This window comes from Ptychodera flava, chromosome 5 (assembly GCF_041260155.1).
Source record: "Ptychodera flava strain L36383 chromosome 5, AS_Pfla_20210202, whole genome shotgun sequence".
Taxonomy (NCBI): Eukaryota; Metazoa; Hemichordata; class Enteropneusta; family Ptychoderidae; genus Ptychodera; species Ptychodera flava.
The window spans coordinates 5,631,290-5,656,720 of NC_091932.1; the positions used below are offsets into that span (position 1 = coordinate 5,631,290).

At 36.5% G+C, this 25,431-nt stretch overlaps 1 protein-coding gene across 1 annotated transcript in view; it reads left to right on the top strand.

Moving 5' to 3' along the window:
- LOC139132665 (uncharacterized) overlaps nt 1-4,673 on the top strand; it is a 104,872-nt gene extending 100,199 nt beyond the window's left edge. Inside the window, exons 6-8 of the mRNA XM_070698933.1 lie at nt 804-900; nt 1,488-2,339; nt 3,115-4,673. Of these exons, the coding sequence (XP_070555034.1) occupies nt 804-900; nt 1,488-2,178 (788 nt within the window). The 3' untranslated portion in view covers nt 2,179-2,339; nt 3,115-4,673. The remainder of the gene's footprint in view (nt 1-803; nt 901-1,487; nt 2,340-3,114) is intronic.
- Nucleotides 4,674-25,431: the final 20,758 nt, after the last annotated feature.

The window sequence follows — 25,431 nt, forward strand, 5'->3', positions numbered from 1 at the left end:
CGATTTATTACCGTGAACAGTTTACATACATAACATAGCAGGAAGTCCAGTAAAACTAATAGAAAAAGTTACGTACAATATTTAATCTTATCATAACAATTACAGAGAGCCCACCTTCATTTCTTATGTCAGCATTAAAGCAGCTTTCGCCTCAGGTATAATATTTCTTCTCAAAACGAATTGAAGGAGTGCTAGGCCTGCGGTAAAACATTTGTATTAGGTCTACTTGATGAGTTTTCTACCGAAGTCGATTAGTGTCGTCGGTCATGAACAGAGATTACTTACTTTTCAGCAAGTAACTCTGGTGTGACTGTATTGATTGGAAGCGAATCTAGCTTATGGTGCCTGCCTTCTTTTCCGTTGTTTCGAGATATTATAAACGCAACAATATGTAGACAATATCCGGATTTAAAACTGTATCAATTAAAACACCGGAGTATAAACATCGAAGTTCGTAGAAACATTTTCTGTTTGTTCGAAGTGACCCTCGACTTTCTGAGAAATTCAATTTTCTTGACGATTCCATTTTACGAAAATGCCAGTTGGACAGGTTAGTCACAGTGATGCTCTACTAGTTGTATGTGGCTACATACTCACTTCTAGCAAACGCTGGATGCGCTTTTTGTCACATTAAAGACTGTGATCTAAAGTTTCATCATTGTTAATCTCAGTAAATATATACTGCGCTACTTTAAATATTTCAAGCATTTGCCATGTGCATGAACAAAGGTAGCTTTGCGGCAACCACGAATCTATACAAACAAATTTAAACATGAACATACGGTCATATTACATCATTTCAGATATGTACATGTACATCGGTATCGGTGGCGGGATGTTCATTTTGCTGGCACTCGTTGTGATTATTGTTATCGTGATATTGCTGCGGAGGAAGCAAAGGTGAGGATGCTCTCTCTTATTGCTTAGATGTTATTATCGATGTTAATGTCAGGTATTAGTGATGAAAATGACGACTGGAAATATGTCAGCGTACTGACTACAAATTACTACAAGTCATCACAATAGACATTACTATATTTGCCAGCAGCGCTTTTTGTGAAATGATTACTGATGTTAATTCCATCTGAATGTTTTTCGATACTTTTCGATTACCACTTGTCAGGGCTCATTTTAAAGCTCTGTAGAAATATATATTTTCACCGTCTTGGTTTTTCAAAAACTGAAAATGTTATTTTTCTTCATAGAGTTAACACAGGATGGTCGCAAATTTGAATTTCAAATATTTGTAAATGTTAGGTAATTTGATTGTCTAGTACCTAAGTTGGCAGAGTGACTCCTGATTTTTATTTTTTATTTTGGAAGTAAAAGTTATTTTCCGGCAATTCTATATTGCTTAGAATTTGCCAAATACACCACAGTTAATAATGCCTTGTTTTGCGATATTTACATTTCGATGTAGCGTCATTTGTGTTCTGTAATCGACAAGATCAAAATGGCTTACATCACACTTCTCTGAATTATTCCAGAACGAAGAAACAGACAACAGAAGAACAAAAGCCAATATCTACACCGGATTTGATTCGAAGAAGTAGGTCTTCTGAAAGCGGTGACCCCGACATTACACCTCACGCACACGAATCGGACGCAAATGCGGCATTTATAAACGAAAATGACAGACCAAAATCCATTTCGCACAATCGCGAGTCGATCGATGGTGAACGTCACAAACTAGAAGAAATGACGATGAAAGTATTCCCAACAGATTATGAAGTACTTGGTCCGGCCAATAACGAGGAACCCGTGCGACCACAATCAATTGACAAGACGCCTGAGCTCGATGATTCCTATGCTCAGATAGACTTGCCTAAGAAAAGAAATAGTGAGAACGTTACTATTGGGCTTGGGAATGAGGCTGAATCCAAGGCTGGGCAGACAGATGGACACTTGTATGACAATATGCAGACTGAAGATGCTACAGTAGACGATAGAGAGAGTGAAGGAGTGCCGACTGTACCGAGGAGGAGCCTGTTGCGATTAGAAGACAGTGATGATGTTGGACAAATGTATGCACAAGTTGATAAATCAAAAAAGAAAGGAAGAACCAATGAGACAGGGTTCGTCGATAGTGTGTTGTACGAATCGATGTCAGACACAGAACCGTCACAAAATGACGGTTACGCCGATAACATTGTTTATGAGTCCGCCAATATGGTTTAAAGACTTTAGCCCTGATACTCTAAATCATGACTCAACATCATCACACACCATGCCAAAAGAGCTGAATCCACCAATGATTATGCTGTATTCTATATTGGATTCTTTTAGAATACTTTGGAATCCAGAGGGAATCCATTGTTTATTCTAGTGCTGGAATTAAGGTGAAGTACTACGAATTACGTCAAAATTAAGTTGTGGTGTCATTTTCTTGAAACTTTGCACAAATATTCTTGGAAGTTTTGCAAGTGCAAAAATGAAATAAAAATGGGGGTCACCACGCTTGTTTCCATGGAAACGGACGTTAAAATGGCGTCGTTAGAAATAAATAAAAATGATATAATTCACTTAAACTAAAGAAAGCAATTATAAAACGCTTAGTAAATGAGTTAATTTTAATAAATACCAAGACTTAAGATCCATATTTATTGAATGTATAGTTTTCATGATGTTTGTGAAGAAATTTTAACATAAGTATCGATTACAAAATGACGATATCGAAATATATCACTATATAATTTTTCGAACTTTCTTCCTGTCGCTTTGAATGGTGTCATTTTGACCAAACTTGGCGAATAAACTCCTGACATAATACCATTTAGTTTACACTTTTAATAAAAGGGTGTCACCACGCTACTTTTTACAATATCTCCAGGTGAATGGGTAATTTGCGCCATATAAATAGGAGAGAAATGTTAATTTTTCGCTCATATTGAATAAAAACCAGCTTCCTAGGGGGTCAAAATATGACAAGATTATAGGTCACATGCATTTCTAAGACACTGGGTCAAAAAATTAGGTAAAAGCGCAATTTCAACAATGACAGGTGATGTTAAATACATGCGCTACAAAATACCCATTGCGGCAGGCTGGAGTTAAATCTGCGCAGAAACGTTCTAAAGCGTGTGCGCGTCCGAATTCGTCGCCCTTCACCTTAAGTGCTGGATGTTGATGGATTCCTCATGGATGATACTGTATATTGTAAGACACCATTAAAATGGATTCTGTTATAGCTCTTTGGATAGTGACATTAATCAGAGTGACGTATAATATTATAAACAAGTTATATAAATATTGTAAGATAGCTCATAACGAAATTGAATGTGTGGAAACTCATCATGCAGCTTGTGGAGTGAAAGGAGATTTCAACATCTTGGTTTTGTATATTTTGTTTATTTGTTTGTTTGTTTTGAGAAAATCAACAGTTTAGTTTTTGTCAATGCATACACCTTGATAGCTTCCAAACTTCTGGATTTCTAATTGTCCGTAAATTTTAGATAACTTGTCTAGTGCCGCAAGTGGACCCTGATCGTTGACTTTATTCTTAATTTAAACGAGAGTGTTTACAGTTTGCTTATAGTAAGTTTTAAGGAAAGTTTTAGACCTTCAGTTTCGGTGTTTGTACAACCTTGATGGCAACATATATTTTTATGGAACCGTAGGTAAAACAAATTAATGCATAAAGTCAATTGAGATGAATTCAACTTCACAGTGTATCTCTTTGAGAGTCTTTTGTCCTTCCGCGTTCTCTGAGAAAAATTTGGTAATGCACCGGAATTGTAGTTCGATTCAAAACGATTACTGTTCATCTTCGTATTGTAATATGACTGTCAAACTACTTGACATTTGCGAGTAAATGGCAAGAGCCTAACCCTATCAATTATTTACTGATGCCTTTGATCAGGACATACCTATGAGGAACTGTTCTATGACCAGACCATAAAGACAAGAAGTTATTTTGTACAATTTGATATAACCGTTTTTTAATTTTGTATTTCCAAACAATGATTTTTCCACTTACAATCCTCTCATAGTTTTCTTCTATAGTCCTAGGTTTTAAAAGTTCAATAATCCCATATATGATCAGTTTGTAATCTAGATACATCTCACAATTCTTAACAATACAATTGAGTTGTATCAATCTTCATTCGACGAATTCTGTTTTTGAAAATCTGCTTTTCCATTAGTATGCAAGTAAATTGGCTTTCCATGTTGAATTCAAAATAGTTTGAAATGTGACGATGTATTTCTATATAACAAAGCCTACATATATCTGAAATTTATATTCAATTTACAATAAACAGCGGGTTAAACTTTCCAATAATGTAGCAGTAATATCAATTTCATGTCATTTACATAATACTTTGGGATAAATTGCTCACTAAAATTAAATGTGTCTAATTAAGTACCGAAACGCAGTATCTAGATTAATCGGGTCTTTTATAAGATATACATCGAATTTCATACATGGAACCCATTAAATACTAAAACATTTGTTTTATATTTTCACCACTTTGTTTAAACGTCTAAAAGTATTTAGTCTAAAATGTTCACACTTTGTTATCAATTCACTTGGTTAGCTTTTCCATTTTAATGTTAACGTTTTTGATAATGTACAGCTGAAAGTAAGTAATGTATATTTTTACCAAGAATTTTCTTTTAAAATTGCATTTTTGACAAGTAATAAAGATCAGATCACATGCTTCGTGATGAAAACCAATAATATAGGCTTTTGGAATTTACCAACATGAGTGTAATGGGAGTTGCACAGACAGAGTGTGCAAGGGCTATTCGATGAAAAAACACAGTTGACTATCATAAAGTGCCATTGTAACATACTACTTTAAACTATTTAAGTTGGGTATTTCCGATCTGTTGTGATAACACATCATTTTTATGTGTGTTAGGATACTCATGACTCAAAAAACATAATTGTACTAAATATAACACAGACTAGTAGAATCTCGCATGCAAAAACACAAGAATTGGACTAAAGAGAAGTGATACATGTGCTACAATATCTAAATCAATTGTCGGAATCATTGAGAGTGTCATGAAAACGATAACTGAATGTTTTGAAGCGTGATTAACCAGTAGTTTTAAGTACGCCGCTTTGATTCAACGCACTTAAAATATTCATCACGCTACTACAGTTCATTTTGAATATTTTTTTTCAGTTTCCATTGCTGTTTCCATTGGCATCGCTGTGTTGCTGGTGCTGATTGTAATAGTGGTTTTCCAAGTAGTCGTTGTATGTCGCATCAGAAGGTAGGTAACTACACACGGTATAAGTTAACTGTCGTGAAAAGCTACAATGCAGCCATGTCATATGCAATAACTAAGCAAAATGATGATACAATATATCAGGCGATTGGTGAAGCTCTGCTTGGTGATCTTTCAGACCAACACTGCAGAAATTGTGATCTATCATCACTCGATTGTTTGGAAACCTGCAAAAGTGTCGGTTTGACAAATAAGCTGACTTACAATATTAACCTATAGATCCTAAAAACGACCGCAATTACTTTCATCTGTAATCGCTAGAATTCAGTGTACGAACTCAAATTATTTAAAAATTACATTTGCGTCGTTGTAAGTGTTCCCTGATGTGATGGACAAAGCGAAGAAAAGCTGCTATTTGCTTATTTCAACCTTAGACAGAGACGACGATAACAGAATACGCAAATTTATCAAATCTCGCATGTCTAAGTATATCGCTTTTTGATAGCTTCAAAAAAAATGACATCAATTTTTTTCAGAGCACGTTCAGAAGCCGATAGCACGGATGACAACAGGAGACACATACATGCCACTAATAATCTGCCAGGCGAAGTAGATCCTCCCTACACAGACCTGAGATTAGATCTGATGTCACCAAATGAGTATCAAAAATTGAAAATGCGACAAGGACTCATTCAGGGTCAAATGCAGACTGAAGAAAGTCGACGAGAGTGAACTTTTTCAATCATTTCTTTCAACGTTGTCCTTAAGACTTTACAGTATTTAGAAAGGGAAGAGTGATTTTTGAGTGCGCAAATCTGTAAATTTCATTGTTAGGACACGTCTTACTCATAAGCTTAATATTTAACAGTGTTTGAGTCGCGCACTTACCAAGAAGTTGTAACTCCTCGATTGAAATTGCCCAGGACAGGATTAAAAGACTGCTTACCAGCTGTAAGTTGTTTTTGTACTTGGTTCATTTTCCATGTTTCATTGCCAGACCAATGGTTGAATTATTTCAACAGGTCGGTGAATCCTGTAATTCTACAATATTACATCTCATCAACTTCGCGTACGTCATTCGCATTATCTCGCCGATTCTCTTTGTCCTAAACTTTACCAAACAGGTAGCATATCGGCGGAATGCATATTAGTGACGCTATTATCACTGTAAACACACGCTGTTAGGGACTGCCGTATTTATTAATTTAAGGAAAATGTAAAATCGATAGGTTATCATGTATTTAATTCAAAGAGTACAGACATAATATTACATTCAAATTAATTCAGTTTTTTCGCTGATTGCCTGTATATGTTTTGATGACTTTTAAAAAATATTCTTGTCATGCATCTAAATGTACTTGGGTGTTTCATCCCTATATATATTGATCACATCGAGACAAAGTCCTTAGTGTTCCACACAGCTCGTCGACATTTTAATTTCAAGTCAAGTCGTGTCATTAATAGCACTGCAATGAACATCCAATCAGGTCAAATAATCATTATCATTCAAGGTAACTATTGGAACTGATTTGGGAGAATAGGATCTTTTAATTGTTCAAATTTATCAAAACTTTTAGGTACCCTATAGCTGAAAGTGATAAATTACCCATAAAAAAGTGAATTATAAAAACAGAAAGAGATGAGCTTAAATTTGCTGATTACACCAATATTGCTACAACATCCGATTCTCCCAAAAAAGTTCAAATTGTGTTACTGCATATTATACTTGAGTTTGTAAAGCAGACACTTTGATTTTCCTCAATACTTTAGAGCGTGAGAGAAGGAGTAGTGAGTTGACTTGTCATCTAGAACAAAACCAATGACGGTTACAATCAATTTCCTTTGCAAGAGCGTAATGACAAAAGCAGCTATAAAATTGTTTAATTGTCAATGTTGTGTGATTATGGTGATTAATTAACAGGGATTTGGCTGTAAAAATTGTCACTATATTTGTTTTTATTTGATTCTTTCATTTATCTTCTTAGAATATATCTAAATAAGTATTGTTAACCTTGCAAGCACATTGCACTACATACAAAGTGCTATGTTATTTTTGTGAAAGACTAAAATTGGGTATTCGACACCGTGACTCATTATTGGCCAATTGAATACTTGGTTCCTCGATATTACTTCGAGATTGGTACAGGAATACCTCTTTCACAAGTAGAACAAAAAATTAGTGCATTAAAAATACAACTCCCTGAAGTAATGACGGAATCATGAAGAAAACCTGATACTGCTTGTATTGTTGTTTGATCAAGAAAAGGCTTCTGCAAAAGGATTCTGCAAAGATCGTACATGAGGCCGTAAGAATTACATCTGGGGGTTATGAACGCGATTTTCCCTCTAATGTAACCCTTTACCCTAATCATAGAAGAGCAAAATGATAATTTATGACATCTTTAAGATGTGGCAAATGAATTTTACGACGATTCGTAACTTTGAATATGCTGGTACACATGTTTGTCGCATCACAATAGAGCTTTCTTCAACGCTGCAAGGTGTCACTTTAGGTACATAGGTCAAAATGTGCACGTGACATGACTGTATTATCCAACATTAAGACTCTTAGAGGCTGATATATGAACACGGTGGCACAATTCGTTGGATTAATTATCGTACATCAGTATTCTCGCCACCTTCTCGGGGATCTGCTTATACATTTTTCTGACGACAAACTTCTGCATTAGAATCTGCGGGGAATAGAATCTCTGGTACATCGCCCTCATACGCCAGGTTTAGGTTTTGCTGGGTGGTACATTTATACAAGTACACAAATCATGTCATCAAAACTGTTGAGGCTTCATTTCATAATGCTTGAGGGGACATTGAAGAATATTGGATGAAGACTCATATTCTTTCTAATTTCACTCCACATCATGTAAACTTCGTAAGTATCGAAGGCATTATACATATAAAGTTTGTACTGGATACAGCGAAGTTGGCGTTCATGAATTTCGGCTTGTTTTTCAGAAGTTTAGTTTTATCTTAAGTGGTTGCTTTTGTTTTAATCAGCTGCTTAAAATGTACAATACTTCTCAAACAGATTGTATTCATGCAAAATGGGATATGATTAGAAGACGATCACTCATTATCATTGGCCAATGTACTGAAATAATAAGATTTTCATCAAAGAAAAAGGGTTATTTACTATGTTCATATGATTCCCATATCAGGAACACTTGGAGGTTTCTAAGATAAGGATTTTGTAATTTTCAGGAATAAATTCATAGATGAAAAATATTTTCACTGGATTCATGCAGTAATTCACTCTGACTTATTTTAATGTAAGGTGTTTACCTTGTTCAGGTAAGAGTTTTCATCGATGGAAACTTATCTTAGAAGAAATAAAGGCTGCCAATTTAAGTAGATATATATTTTAAAGTGAAACTTTAATTTTCTTCATTACTCAAGTCAAAAAACGTAGTCAAGCGTTCACTACAAGCGTTCATAACATTTTTAATTTAAAGCCTAACAATAGTCTGCAAATATTAAAGCTAAAAACATATTTAGATTTTAACTTGGTGTAAAGAATGTCTGAAAAACGATCACCTACAATTTTAATATTGTAAGACGTTAGTGTTTTTTTAAATTACAGAGAAAGTATGGAGTACATGATTGCCGTAGATAATAAACACGATTGGAATTAATTTGGGATAATTGGATGCTGAAGTCATGTCGGTTTCATCTTCAAATATAAGCTCATCATTCTGCTGTTTTTTTTAAATTATACACGTGTTTTATGAGTAATTTGTAATATTGCAACATTAAGCCATAGGAAACCTAACACTTTTGAGAAATTTGAAAAACATTGTGATCCAACTATCCCAAATTAGTTCCAATCGTGTTATATATTCATTAACACTTAAAGGAATTTTCGGGAAATAGTTACACTCAAGGTCCCAGTATACGGACTAAAGATGACATGACCATCGATTATACGGTTTTTTCTCCGATTGACACTTCTCAGAAATCATGTTACTACATGTGATATCAGGTGATATTACGGCTACTGCCTTGTTGTGTTGTTTTCTTTCGAGTTGAGGTGAACGAGCTGCAAGCGGCGATCACCAATTGTCTTCTATCACCGCAGTACGGCAACCAAGGACGCTCATAAAATCATTTTTGAATACTTACTAAAACTTGTGAAATTAGTAATACTTCTAGCTGTCATTTTTAAATCTCAGAATACACAGATTACAATGTTACAAGTCATTTATGAATTTAAACTTCGCTCATGTACCATGGAATATTTTATTTCTTTTTTTCTCAAACCAAGTATAAAATTATAATAATGTAGATTTCGGACTTTCTCTACCCGTCAGAAGAAGAAATGCATGACAGTTTACAAACACTCACCGTTTCAACTAAGATGTTTATCTCTAATAAAAACGTTTCTTAGTAACAGAGAAGGATTGAGTTAATCTTAATGTTTGCTGGTTATCCGAGACACTTCCTCTTTAAGCGTAAGCTTACGTTCAAATTCTGTAGACCTTAGTGGACATTTCTACTGTACACTGTCTGCATACCACTGTAGAAGTTAAGCCGATACGTATACATGTACACATGTATAATTATAAGGAGGAAGTACTAAAATCCATTTTTGTTTGCATCATGAGCCCAGTTGTGTACATCGTATTGCATGTTTGCCGACAGCCCAACTGTTAACGGTTATCATTAAGGCACTGAGCATGGCATTTGCAGAAATCAAACAATATAATACTGATGTGAAACCACCCATATGTCGATTAAGTCTCTCTACAAACAAAATGAAATTGACATTAAGGTCATCAAATTGCCAGTGTGACCACATACCCATGTGTCACTTGGGAGTCTAAGGTCGAACCTATTATTCTTATCGTTGTCAAGAATTTAAACGAAAACGCCACCATTTTCCTATTAAAAAACAGTCAATCCCATCACCCTCTAGCAAAGCTATATCGACAATTATACCTGTGCGATGGCGCTGTTTGACAACACATCTGTCACAGGCTTGTAACTCAAGTAACCAATAAATCTCTATCGTCCCAATTAGGCCAATTATCATTGCGGCAGTGACTTATGTATATACAGCGATTTCAAAATAAAGCAATTCAATGGCGCACATAACAAAAATCAGCACAGCACAATAAATTAGAAATACGGGAGCCGTCATAGGACTCCGAGGGGTCGGAGGAATTTCATCGGAAACTGAAATTTCGAGTACCCCCTACCCCTGCCAACCATAATGAATTTGAATAACCTCCCTCTAACACAGAAATTTTGACTGACGCCGCCTCCCTACTTAGAAAATCTATATATCAATACATGTATTTGTAAAATGTACTAAAATACAGCAATAGTAAAGACCTTTTAAATCCTTGTGTACTATGCTAGATTATCACTGTTATCTCATGACAGTTGAAAAAGGTTAAACCAACAAAGTAAATATTCAAAATTACATGTAAATGTATAAGCTCACGGTATATTAACTGTATCAAAACATATAGTATTGTTTAATTTGGATGGGTATCACGGCAGGGTTTACACCAGGATATCTGATAGGGCTGAATTTGAAAGTACATGGGGGAGAACACACGAAAGGCTGAGGGTGAAAATGTCAGAGGGGTGTCCTCGCTCTCTATGCTGGAAAATTTTGAGAAATGGATGTGTGAAATGGTGCAGTCTGGTGCAATCTAAGAGGTGATCTCAATTTTTTTCACCGAGTAAAACTGTTAAAACTGTTAGCATGAGGGGGTGTTCCCCTCTGGCATAGAAAATTATAAGAAATTGATGTCTGCAATGGTGCAATCTGAGAGGTGTAAGTTTATTTTGCACCAAAAGTTGAGTACCCCTATTCTTTCTCTCTACATTTTGAGCAATCCCTGTAGCTTTCACTTTTTGAGTGACCCTCCCTCAGATTCCTCCGGCCCTCCAGGCTGCAAATACTGACGACTTCCATAAAGCACACGGGGTAAAGTGACAGAAACACAATATTTCAAAAGCCAGTTGATAGAAAGGCACTTGGTTCTTTTGACTTAAAAATCCGTACGCTAAAACGACGGGTCAACTTCACGATGTAATTGATGCTGAAACTTTGAGTGCAAAATTTAATTTACTTTGCGTAAATCGTGAACACTGTTTATCGTTAAGTAAGTGGGACGCACATTTTGACACGTTCTACGATAATTCTGTTTCTATTTATTACAGGTAAATATGTCCAAAGAAACGGACAATTGAAAATGTGAAAATACTGCTGATTAAGAATTTGTAGATCAGCGAGATCAGAGACTTATTTACATGCAGTTGGTTCAATATCCTCAGGAAAAACACACTATGCCGGCTCTGGATGCGAATGACATCTTTTAGTGTTTTCATCCTAACATAACTTATCGACAAATGTTGAACCACCCTATCACTGCACTTACTAACAATATGAATTTCGGAGCTATCAGTACTAATTGACTCTGGAGAAAATTTGTTTCTTTTAAAATCAATATAAATATTTTTAGTTTTACTAACATGTAGAAATGATGTTTTACACCACTCTAAACCACTTTAAGACCACTGAATCGCTCGTCAGGTGACAAAAGCCGCGTCGTCGGCCGACTTCACAATGCATATATTTTATTTTTGACACATAGCATGCATCTGTTGGCCCTTAAGCATTGAGATCAGTTTGGTAAAACTTATATCCAACCGACTTATTTAAAATCCTAACTGAATCTTAATGTAAGTTTCTTGTCCTAGTAGGTGCGGTTAAATAATGTCGATTCTGAGGAAAATACAAATACGATGTGTTTTGTTGCCGTCCGAAATTTTGTGAATACAATTCAAAGAGGAAAGAGTGGCATCCCTTCATGGCCATTTGCCAAATAAATCAAATAAAATGAACAAAAATCCTCCACTCAGCGCCCTGTCGTACAGACATACTGTAGAGGGCCTAGTGAATATTATGTTTTGTCAAGGAGTTTCTTTTTAATGACCTATTCAAATATTTTCATCACTTGAGAAGAGAGAGCGACCGTCTAAAATTATTGAGTACTTTCGGGACAGGTTCCTTTACAACATGAGCAATAACAGCTTGCATCAATACATTCAGAGTTTAAGGGACAGCTGGAAAATTTGATGAAATATATCGCATAGCTGCCCAGTGCAAAACTTCAACACATAATGACTGATTATCGGGGCGTTTTCTTCAAAATGTCAAGTTTAACAAATTGATGTGAGCATCTTGAATGCATGTACTTTCAAGTGAGATTTTTCGTGAAGATCACTCGAGGTCTCATGCAGGAACATTGAACTTTTGCTGTGAAGGTCGTCAAACTTGCCTTTATCTCTGGAATACACTGCTATTTAGACTAAAATCTGCATTGTTTATAACAATCGTTGAATGTTCCATTATTTGATGAATATTAATTTCATTCCTGTTGGTCGTATTTACGACGCCGTATTCAATAATTTAATTGTATCGATATTATTATAGTTAATTATATCCTTGGTACATTTTTAATAACTGTCGGGATCTAATTATTAAGTCTGTTTGCCTAAAGTTTGTAATCCGCCAATCTGTTGATGCATCGTCAGAGGTGTAATACGCAAGCTAAACCTTGTGCCAAGGGGAAAATAGGCTGATTAATAAATAGAGAGATGACAAAAGTCTTCTATCTATTTACTAAACAATGATTCTATTTTGTACACAAAGAGCGATTGTAACGATGGTCTTGTCAGAGAATAGAGAGAAATCACAGGGAAAGGAGTGGAGCTCTTTTGAGAAACTGTCATCATTACTGGCGCAAGTGTTTCTGGGGATCATGAGATTGACGCGTAGAATTGAGAATATTTTACATTCAAAATGGACTCCATTCCTGTGTTAACTCTATGGGGGGAAAATAAAGTTTTCGATTTTCGAAAAAACTAAGCTGGTGAAAACTTTTCTTTCATCAAGAGCTTTAAAATGAGCCCCACAAGTGGTAGGTCAGAAGAGAATTGATAAAATTTGTAAGCTCTGTTCCACTTTTGGGGACTCATTTTGAAGCTCTTGGAGAGAGAAAAACTTTCACTAGTTTAGTTTTTCCAAAATCCAAAATTTTATTTTTATTACATTCGCGGTTTAATAACTTGATTTATGAATGTGTTCAGTTGTCCGCTTTCAGGATGAATGTCGTTTCATTGCTGGTATTTCAAAACAGACGTTGATATATTATAAACTAGTACGGATGATTGAAATCACATAGGCGCATAGGCCTATATGCATGACGAAACAAACAAAACATATTTTTGGACGCACCTGTGGAGCTGGAAATAGACTCCTCGTTTGATAATATTCTGGGTTCTAAAATCATTTGGTAGGGTAATCTTTCATCTTACAAACGGTTTTAGACTTTTTTCACTTAACGGTATTTTATCTTGTCCGTGGTTCCTCTTGTCGATATTAATGATTCATACGACATGCCTGGTCGCAGCAACCTTTTGTTGAAGATTTTAACAGTTCTGTTAGTCTCTGTCAGTCATTGTTCTATAAACATTTTACCAATTGTGAATCATAAAAATGTTTTAAAGATTCAAATGAAAACTTTCCGGTTGTTCAGTATCCACTCGCTTAAAACTCAGGAAAAGTTGAACATTTTAACTTTGAAAATTCTGACATAGGACACCCCTCTAACAAGGATATTGATCTCTTTTATGATAATATTGATTTTAATTCTATTATGATCAAAAGGATGACGCATGGTCAAAACCTTTGACACAGTGTCAATATTTGTAGAAAAGAAGGCTTATATTTTCCTTGTAATCAGGGGAGTTAAACTTATTAATCTCAATGCTCGAAAAAGGAAAATGTTTCACAGCACCATATCAGGGCTCGAAATTAGCGGTAGTCCTGCGTCTACAGACTACCAACTTTTCCCTGGGGCTACCAAAATCCATGAAATGGTAGCCCACACAGACTACTAAAGCCTGGGACATGAAATTCAGTCATGAGTTAGAACTTGGCATGCGATGTTCGTCACTTTGGGACGAGCTGAATGCAGTCAAACCTAGCCATGCAGCTAGCTGGACACAGAAAGGCCACGCTTTGACTTTGTCATGCAAATTGCAAACACGACAGTGCCGAATTTTGCAGCAAAGTTTCAATATCTGAACTGATGTACTTGGTTGACAGGCACAGGAAATGAAGGCCGATGAAAATGCATTTTCACTACATTTAGATCATAATTTATCAATCACAGTTACACACAATTTGTTTCCTCCCCTGCACAAAAAACCCAAGCTCTATTTTTAGCATTGTTGTGCTAAGTGTATGTCTCACCTGCTGAGCTGTGAGAAAGTCATCGTCATGGTGACTATCAAAATTTGCATACTACGCTGAGTATGAAACGGATTGTCAATAGGCCACCAAACGTTTGAGTGTCACTGTTGTCTAATTCGTACGGTATTACTGGTTTCCTTTGGGTATTAAAGGTGTGCAAGTATTCAAACAAAATGAAGAGAAAATTCACTTCGTGGGCCTATCGAAATGCCATTAATTTGGCTTGTAAATATAGAGGTCATTTCACTACCAAGGTTCGACCGGCCAAAATTAAAACTGGCGTAAAATTCGACGTTCTGATACCCATGTATCTTAAGCTAAAAATAACATTGACGAGAATAGAATCGAATTAAGCAAATGAACGAAATGCGTGAACTAATACAAATAGGGTGCACGAATTTACTATTCATTTGCGAATACGATACGTTTCATCTCTCTGTCAGACAAATAATCTTTACGGCCCTGATACGGCTTTTGGCGGCCCGAGGTCGTACGGCGGAAGGGCCCGAGCGTGCGAGGGCCCGTACGCCGTAGGACCAAGGGCAACAAAGGCCGTATCAGGGCCGTAAAGGTTTTATCATATACCTTATGAAATGGTAAATATGTAGTTTACATAATATTCAACATTGTTTAGGAGATAAATGCGATATCAAAGATTCATCGCCATTTGTGTAAGTTTTTCAGAAATACGTTGACCGCTTCCCGTCGCGGATTGACATACATAATGACGTCATTTGTTTACCTGCAGAATTCTAGAACGCGCAAAGCAACATCCGTTCTGTACGTGACCAACAGAGATCAAGGCTGAAATCGAGGTGTATGGAGGACAAAAGCGTGTTGTCAGTTTCTGGTATTTTTTACTGAACAGGCACGCACTTAGTATACACAGGATTCACTAGAATTTAGAAATAAAAGCCGATGTCACCTGCACGGCCCACTGTCGCCAAGCGCAACTACGATCTGAGTGAGCACACGTTTTCCTAATCTCGCGCTGGCTTTGTGTACGAATGGAACGTTTGCAGATAGCAACGCGCGTAGTAACCAGGATCGAAATAGTCAGAAATGCACGCGATTGCCATATTTGGGCACCGGGCCGGGGCGTGATGCGTAAAAAAAATGCACGGATCTGAGGGCGCTTTCTCCCATAGCTTTACACAGGCACGTGAATGTAGGTATATGATAATTCATATTACTGAAGAAATGTGCTGATTTTCACCTAGAACACGATTGGAACTAATTTGGGAAAATTGGATGAGAGTAATTATTAGGAAAATGTAACGAAATCGAAATTTTTACAGCTGAAATTTTACAAAATGATAGAATAGTGTAAAATTTGAAATATTGTTCTCATCGGACAAAACAACGAAAACACAACGATTATTGCATACCTCTTTCATCGGATTCATTTTTATGAAAATAAGTTCATTTTTTGTGTAAATGTACTGAAGAAACGAGACAAAATGCTTAAAATTTCTGTAATTGACGAATTTTGAGTCAGGGCACTTTTGAAATGCCCCTGACTTTTTCATGAATTTAAGGCTTCATAAACATAAAATTGAGTCAGGGCACATTTTAAAAGACCCTGACTGACTTAACTGTAAATCAATCGAAAAGCTTCATTTTGGTCGAGGAAAAATGACAAACTGACATTATTACTAGTGTTTCAGTAATGAAGAAACTACAGACAAACTCTCATATTTTCATCCAAATGTGAATATTGTTCATATGTTTTGAACAATATTGCATTAGATACTATCATGCACTGATTCTTACTCATAAGATTTCAACAGCATCGTAAATTGTGTATAAAATTTTAAAGATGGTAAGCAAATATGGTGTAAAATTAGAGAAATTTCTAAAATTCTTGAGAAATTCTGCCAATCCAATTATCCCAATTTAGTTCCAATCGTGTTCTAGTCAGTTCACTGTGGAATCACGTCCACAATTGCAGTTACCCTCGGAACCATAGGCATGCAACATGAATTTACTTGTCATGTTGTTTTTAACGTCTCGAAATAAATGCTTCTAAAATTTTGATTTCTTGTTGACCTGGACCACTTAGAAACCATTTAAATCTAATGTTTGCCAACTTTTTTGCTCTAACATAACTACAACTGCAAATATTGTTATTGCTCTGAACGTTAAAATATATCTATGCTACTTTTTAAGTGTAATCTGTGTTTTCTGTTTCCATAATACTGCTCCCTTCTGTAACATGATCTCTCCAGATTTCTCTCAGCCAACCACCACTCCACCCTCTGTATACGGCACACCGCCTGTGCCTCATCGAGTATTCCCATCCATACAACACATTCCCTCTCTCTTCAGTCATTTGAGCCTTAGATTCCACGCTGATCCCCAATTCCTCTAGAATTCTACTCTGTTCCCGGTCTCCCTTTCGGCCTCCCAGGATGGATCCACAGTTTGGCAGTTGCTTAACCTTGGCTCTGAGGTCATCCCGGTGTGTTCGCAAACAGCCAGTCAAAACATTTATTTGTGAAACGTTCCAAGTAGTATGTTTCCTAAATCACAAGTCAAAATTGACATACTGTTTGGAATTTGGAATGTGAATAATGAGACCGGCAGCTTTGAGACCTATTCAAATATTCGAAACGTATTGAACTCCTTCAAATTAAGAATCCAATATAATCGATTTCAAGAATTGGTGCAAAAATAGCCTTTCCAGCCACCTTAAACGCATCAGGATAGTTACTCCGGCGGATGTCGGCTTTCACGTACATAAAACTAAGTCCAGGAAATTGGAGAAAATCCTCTTTTTAAAGCCCACCGTACCGTACCATTAAAAAAGTATATTGATATCATAATTATGAAATGTGAAACAATATTTAAAATGATCGATTAGGTATTTCATCAAAGTTTAGCTTCCTTTCCGTTCTGCAATACTTGGAAAATCACGACGGTGACGGGTCACATTTGACCGTGGTGTGCCCAATGAAATATAGAGAAAAATTCTGTTTGAAGACAGTTGAAGTCACTGCTAGGACAGAATTTATGACAATTTTACAGGAAGTGATAAAGATTGCCTGGACCAAAATGACAACGAAATTTTCAAGCTCTATTCATTAGAAATCTTGACATCGTCCCTGGCTCAGTGGTTACTTTCAACACCCTAAATTTGTTTTATAAAGTTTTATAAAGCATAATTTTAGTCTTATTTTGATGTTTCTGCCTTTCCTCTTCTGTTTGGTTTCTATTGTTCTGCCAATATTAGAACACAACATAATAAGAGGCCAAGCTAACAGGCTGGAATTCATCTATAAGTTTCTATAGGAACTGATAATGGTATATAATATAATTGTGTGACTATGGCACACTGAGTCGCTCTCTTTTATACCATATGCCTGAACTGCAGAAACTTTTTCGAAGTTCAACTTGCCCTAATGTCGTGCATTATGAAACTTGTTTCTTTTCAGTCTCAACATATCTCGTTTTAGTATCATATAATAAAAGGATTTATTAAAATGCACAGGCATCCCTGTTGAAGTCAGACTGGCAAACTGTGGGACCATATTTTCAAATGTAGCTTCTGTTAAAACATTGTTTTTGTTGTTTTAGTGCGGAGTACTTTCTTCCTTTTTATTAATAAGGCGATATCCCACATGGAAAGAGTTTTCAAGTCTTTATGGCCAAACATCTTTTCCACACATTTTCCGATGACATTTTCCACAGTAACAATGATAACTACCGTTTACGTCATGAAATCAGAGCAAAATGTACGTAGCTCTTATCGCCTTCAAAGAACAAAAATAATGTACACTTCACATGTAAACATCCATGGAAATAAAACTGCAATCTCTATTATTTAGCTTTAAATAAATAGGGCACAGTAGTGCCCTGTCCGGGTCTTGAACTTGTGAACTTGGAGTTTATTGTTTGTGAGACCTGAACTCTACCACTGCGCCAAGTCGCTTTGCCCACCCCCACCCTTGGTCATTCACAATTTCATCAGTCTTGACAAATTAATGCTCATTTTTATATCCAACCGTTCTTTTTTGAACTACAGGGTAACACTAATTGTGGAGAAATTATTGCAGTTCAGATTTGACTGTCTTTACTTACATCTCAGTCAGATTTAGAGCAGTTTCTCTGAATCGTAATTATGGAGGTACAGGCTTGTACCTCAGCCTCCATGATCATAGTGTGTTATTGCTTTCGTTAATATCTCAAGCACCTTGAAAACTATCAGAGTAGGTCCTGCAAGACAGTACCAATTTGATCTTCGATGGTAAACATTGTAGGGATATGTTTCAAAAATTCACTCAGTGGTATGTAGTACGAGCTTTTGAAGACTAGATGTCTCCTTCAGATACTGGAGTGGAAGCAAAGACCTTATCGTAGGACCGTGACCAAATCAAAGTACCCGGAAAATTATTCAGTGTGAAAATGTTATACTCTGGTAACAAATGGACGTATGAGGTGTGAAAAACAACATAACAAGTGTTCAAATGAGCGCAACAATGGCAAGAAGTGAAACTGGCAACAATAATCTTGCTTGTACCCATTCCAATGTCTTGATAAGTCCTCAGGCTCAAACTTTGATATTTCAAGGTGACCAGTGCCAAGGACTAAAATCTCTCATCATCCAGTGAACGAATTGTCTTGAAATCCCCTTCCAGCCTTGTTGATATGTACTTACGTACATTACTGCACGGTTACTCTACCGATACCACTGTAACTGTTTCCTACTGCAGTCGGAGAAGTCTCCCTTCCATTATTACAGTCAGCTATCGTCTCCCCACTACCTAAGAATGCTTCTCTTTACAGTAACAATCGAAAAAAGTATCACCAAGTATCAAATTATTGCTATCTAAAATCAAGAGAAAATGTGTCGCTCCTGACATCAAACTCGCTGCTTGAACCACTGCAATCGATCGACCACTCAAAGTCACGTAAATTTGTATCCTACACGGTCAGCTTCACAGTTAAATTTCAACGGTCTACGTTGTATTTCAAATGCTGGCAAAAGAACATTCCGTTATAGAGCGACAGAAGCGTGGAATTGCCTACCAGTTGACGTAAAACTCGCATGTAATGAAAATAAGTTTAAAAGTTTATTGAAAGACTTTATTATGACTCGCGTTTCATAGTAAAAGAATTGTTTTGCTTTTTTGTATCCGATCAACTTATGTTTGCTGTGTTTATTGCCGTGAGCTCATTAGAGTAAATCGATCGCTCATAAAAAATGTAAATAAACTTTAATAAATAAATAACAAATAAATAAATAAATAAATAAATAAATCTGAAATTTCGTTTGGATGTAGCACAATCTCGATCACTTTTAACCGCCATAAATTCATCAGCCACCTCAATGTTATCCACAACTTGTTGTTTGAATGCTTTACCATCGAGGGCTAACTTCCATTTGAACTCCAGAGAGATATCTGTCAAAATTATTGTAATCAATTGAACCTCAGAGCAATGCCAACTTCATTTTAATCGTGATTGCAATCGGAAAATGGTTAAACCTGAACATGGAATGAAAATGATGACTATAAGGAAGGAAGGAAGGCCAATCTTTGTATGTGTGAATGTTGCATAATTTTGGATGTTGAATTTTCTGGGCTTGTATACGGGATATACTTTCGTCAGCTCAAACAAGTTCAGCATAAGATTCTCGAACAAAAACTGCAACAAGTATCGTCGCTGGAGGGCAACATTGACGCATGCGCTATAGCTGTTGGGTTTACTGAGACTGCACTGGGGAGGGTGAGGTTCTTTGTGCATCGGTTTATTTTTGTTTTATGAATTTTGTTACTGTAATATCTCAAATAAAGATTTCGACTCCAAATCGTCTGACTGCTTTCTTTATTACCTATGCTTACAAATCCTAATATCTCCTCCCCAACCCGTGTACACACCACCATTTTAATTTCTCCGCTAACACTGCCAACTGGCCAACTGGCCAATCGGCTGACCATATTAGTGGATTAATTGACTAAGACAACAACACAGTTGTAGTAAATTACAATGTCAGCCATAAAACATAATCTATACATGTGATAAATTAGCTGCATGAAAGAATAGCGACGCCCAACAACTGTCTAAAAATATTGAAATATCATCAACAGCTTGCCCTGCAACATTCACACATACAAAGATTGGCCTTCCTTCCTGATAGTCATCATTTTCATTCCTTGTTCAGTTTTAACCATTTTCCGATTGCAATCACGATTAAAATGAAGTTGGCATTGCTCTGAGGTTCAATCGATTACAATAATTTTGACAGATATCTCTCTGGAGTTCAAATGGAAGCTAGACCTCGATGGTAAAGCATTCAAACAACAAGGTGTGGATAACATTGGGGTGGCTGATGAATTTACGCTGGTTAAAAGTGATCGCGATTGTGCGACATCCAAAAGAGATTCCAGATTTATTTATTTAAGCTTGGTGATGAGAGATTTTAATCCTTTGGCACTGGCCACCTTGAAATATCAAAGTTTGAGCCTGAGGACTTATCAAGACATTCATTTTCTTGCACTCATTAAACATGAAAGGGGTACAAGCAAGATTACTGTTGCCAGTTTCACTTGTTGCCATTGTTGCGCTCATGTTAACACTTGTGTTGTTTTTCACACCTCATACGCCCTTTTGTTACCCAAGTCTAATATTTTCACTCTGAATAATTTTCTGGGTACTTTGATTTAGTCACGGTCCTACGACAAGGTCTTTGCTTCCACTCCAGTATCTGATGAAGGAGACATCTAGTCTTCAAAAGCTCGTACTATATACCACTGAGTGGATTTTTGAAACATATCCCTACAATGTTTACCATCGAAGAGCAAATCGGTACTGTCTTGCAGGACCTACTCTGATAGTTTTGAAGGCGTTTGAGATATTAACGAAAGCAATAACACACTATGATCGTGGAGGTACAAGCCTGTACCTCCATAATTACGATTCAGAGAAACTGCTCTAAGTCTGACTGAGTTGTAAGTAAAGACAGTCAAACCTGAACTGCAATAATATCTCCACAATAAGTGTTACCATGTAGTTCAAGTTTGGTGAAATTGTGAATGACCAAGGGTGGAGGTGGGCAAAGCGACTTGGTGCAGTGGTAGAGTTCAGGTCTCACAAACAATAAACTTCAATAAACTCCAAGTTCACAAGTTCAAGACCCGGACAGGGCACTGCACACTTGAAGCGCTTCTCCGGTCAAAAGAGGATTCAACAAATAGTCATTTATTTTTACTAAATATTAGAGATGGCAGTTTTATTTCCATTGATGTTTACATGTGAAGTGTAGATTTTTTCTTTGAAAAAAAATACTTCATTAAAACTGCTATTTTTGTTCTTTGAAGGCGATAAGAGCTACGTACATTTTGCTCTGCTTTCATGACGTAAACGGTAGTTATCATTGTTACTTTGTGATCATCGGAAAATGTGTGGAAAAAATGTTTGACCATAAAGACTTGAAAACTCTTTCCATATGGGATATCGCCTTATTAATAAAAAGAAAAAAAGTACTCCGCACTAAAATTATGTCAACAAAGACAATATTTTAACAGAAACTACATTTGACAATATTGTCCCACAGTATGCCAATGTGAAGTCAACAGGGATGCCTGTGCATTTTATTAAATCTTTTTATCATACTAAGACGATATATTGTTGAGACTGGAAAGAAACAAGTTTCATAATGCACGACATTAGGGCAACAGTTCAACTTCGACACAATTACATTATATAACATTATCAGTTCCTATAGAACATCAAAATTAGACTAAAATTATGCTTTATAAAAATTTATAGAAACAAAATGAGGGTGTTGAAAGTAACAACTGAGCCAAGGACGATGTCAAGATTTCTAATGAGTAGAGCTTGAAAATTTCGTTGTCCTTTTGGTTCAGGCAATCTTTGTCACTTCCTGTAAAATTGTTATAAATTCTGTCCCAGCAGTGACTTCAACTGTCTTCACGAACAGCATTTTTCTCTATACTTCATTGGGCACACCGTCAAATATGACCCGCCACCGTCGTGATTTTCCAAGTATTGCAGAGCGTAAAGGAAGCTAAACTTTGATGAAGTACCTAATCGATCATTTTTAATATTGTTTCACATTTCATAATTATGATATCAATACTTTTTTTTAAATGGTACGGTACAGTGGGCTTTAAAAATAGGATTTTTTCCAATTTCCTGGACTTAGTTTTATGTACGTGCAAACCAAAATCGGCCGGAGTAACTATCTTGATGCGTTTAATCGGAATCGGTGATGTTGTGTTCTTAATTTGAAGGAGTTCAATAAGTTTCGAATATTTTAATAGGTCTCAAAGCTGCCGGTCTCGTAATTCACATTCAAATTCCAAACAGTATGTCAATTTTAACTCGTGTTTTAGGAAACAAGTACCACTTGGAACGTTTCACAAATAAATGTTTAGACTGGCTGTTTGCGAACACACCGGGATGACCTCAGAGCCAAGGTTAAGCAACTGCCAAACTGTGGATCCATCCTGGGAGGCCGAAAGGGAGGCCGGGAACAGAGTAGAATTCTAGAGGAATTGGGGATCAGCATGGAATCTAAGGCTCAAACGAACGAATGACTGAAGTTAACCCAAGGGAATGTGTTGTATGGATAGGAATACTCGATGAGGCACAGGCGGTATTAAGGCTGTGTGCCGTGTGCAGAGGTTGAATTGGCGGTTGGCTGAGAGAAATCTGGAGAGATCATGTTACAGAAGGGAGCAGTATTATGGACAATTCAGAAAACAGAATATATTTAAACGTTCAGAGCAATAACAATATTTTTTAACAGTTGTAGTTATGTTAGAGCAAAAAAGTTGGCAAACATTAGATTTAAATGGTTTCTAAGTGGTCCGGGTCAACAAGAAATCAAAATTTTAGAAGCATTTATTTCAAGAAGTTGAAAACAACATGACGAGTACATTCATTGCTCTCATGCCCTTAAATGGAGCCATCTGAGATCCAAGTATTTATTTTGTTGCATGCCCATCGTTCCGAGGGTAACTGCGATTGTGAACGTGATTCCACAGTGAACTGACTAGGTGAAAATCAGCACATTTCTTTAGTAATATGAATTTGTATGACAAAGAGATGAAACGTATCGTATTGCATATGAATAGTAAATTCACCCTATTTGTATTAGTTCACGCATTTCGTTCATTTGCTTAATTCGATTCTATTCTCGTCAATGTTATTTTTAGCTTAAGATACATGGGTATCAGAACGTCGAATTTTACGCCAGTTTTAATTTTGGCTGGTTGAACCTTGGTAATGAAATGACTTCTATATTTACAAGCCAAATTAAAGGCATTTCGATAGGCTTTCGGAACGCTTACGAAACTTAGCGTAATAAGTGCAAAAATGCGCCCGATAATCGCTCTTAAAAGGGAAAAATGAGCTGACATAAGATATCTTCTGGTGTATATTTTTTCTTTTCTCATTATCGGGTTGCAGTATTAATCGATTTTTATCAGCTAGGAATCTAATTTTAAAAACGTTTTCCAGATTCCTCCCTCTAGAAGATGAAATGATCCACCCCTTAAATGTTCGCTCGGTGAGATGATATCTGACTGAAAACCAATATTGATACAATTTGGTTAGGGGTCACGAAAGGTCATCACTTGTAGGAGAGTCCTTCACTATGCAAGAACGCGCAGAAAATGTTGACTTTTTATGCACTAAATAGTGAAGTTTTGACAACTGTCAAAAAGAATTCATTCACTTTTCGAGTATATTTAATATTATATAGGGCTCAGCCCTTGGTGTCGCGCCAGGGGTAAGATTGGCAATGTTATTTGTATTGATTCATGATAAACTGTAATTGTTACTTCATAAACGTTTTATATGAAAACTATGCCCAGTTTCCCTCTGATGAAAGCAGTTCACGTACTTACACGACGTCGCGTCAAACCCTGCAGCAGGGCAGGTATAGATTTTCTGTAGCGTGTAAAAATTTTGGACAAAAATTGGCCATTTTTACAATGATAACAGCCTATGGCGTTAAACAAGGGACGTATTATGCAATAATTATCATTGCAATGGTAACCGCACTGCCCACCTTCCACTTGCAAGCTGAAAACTAAAGCGTTCCGTCTAAAAAACTTGCAATTTTTGAATCTAATTATTGACACAGGGGGCGCTCTTCTATAATTCGATCCCAGCATTCTTTGCGTATGCCCCCGTTCATATGCACGACAGTTTTCTCCGTTTATCTATATCAACGATACTTTGTATCAGCGACAAGGTGTATAATAACATTTACTGGCTAATAAAAGAGGTATATTTTATAAAAGGCATGTTATATCATAGTAATTTGTTTCGTATTTGTTTATTTACGAGTACTCAAAAAAAAAACATGGCGGCGCCCATCATGAGAAAGAAGGGTACACTTCCGGTTACTCGCATAGTATATTATGAATAAGCGCATGCGTAGTCAGTAAGCTGCTGGCGCGACTATTAAAGCACCAGCATAGTTTAGCTACGTATTGTCAACCGTGTTCATGGAATCCGTGCTTTAACACCAAAGGCGCACGTTTAAGTAATATATTTAAACATAGAGAAAGATAGATAGAGTGGCAACGGGTATTGTTTAAGGCGTGAAGCGGTTACGTACCCCCTCCATGTTCGCCTCGCCTCAGGTTGCTCTCGCCTCTCTTTTGATTCCGAAGAGTGCCGACCATGAATCCTTCGGTAATTTTCGGATTTTCGCCAATTGTTAAGCGAAAGTATGTTCGGCAAAGTTTGTATTGTTGTTTTCGTGTGGTGCTGAGCAGAATTGACGTGCTGGCGAAAACGGGAGTGTTTTGAGCTTCTGGAAAGTGAGTTTTACCGTTTTAAAAAATTCCTCTCATATTTTTATGAATATATAATGAGTGTGTTTGAACCAAATTTGCAAGTCTTTTATCGATACTGTCTGGTTTTACTCAATGGTTTACGGTCAGTCATACCGTCTTTCACACGTGCGTCAAGGAAGGACATGTTTA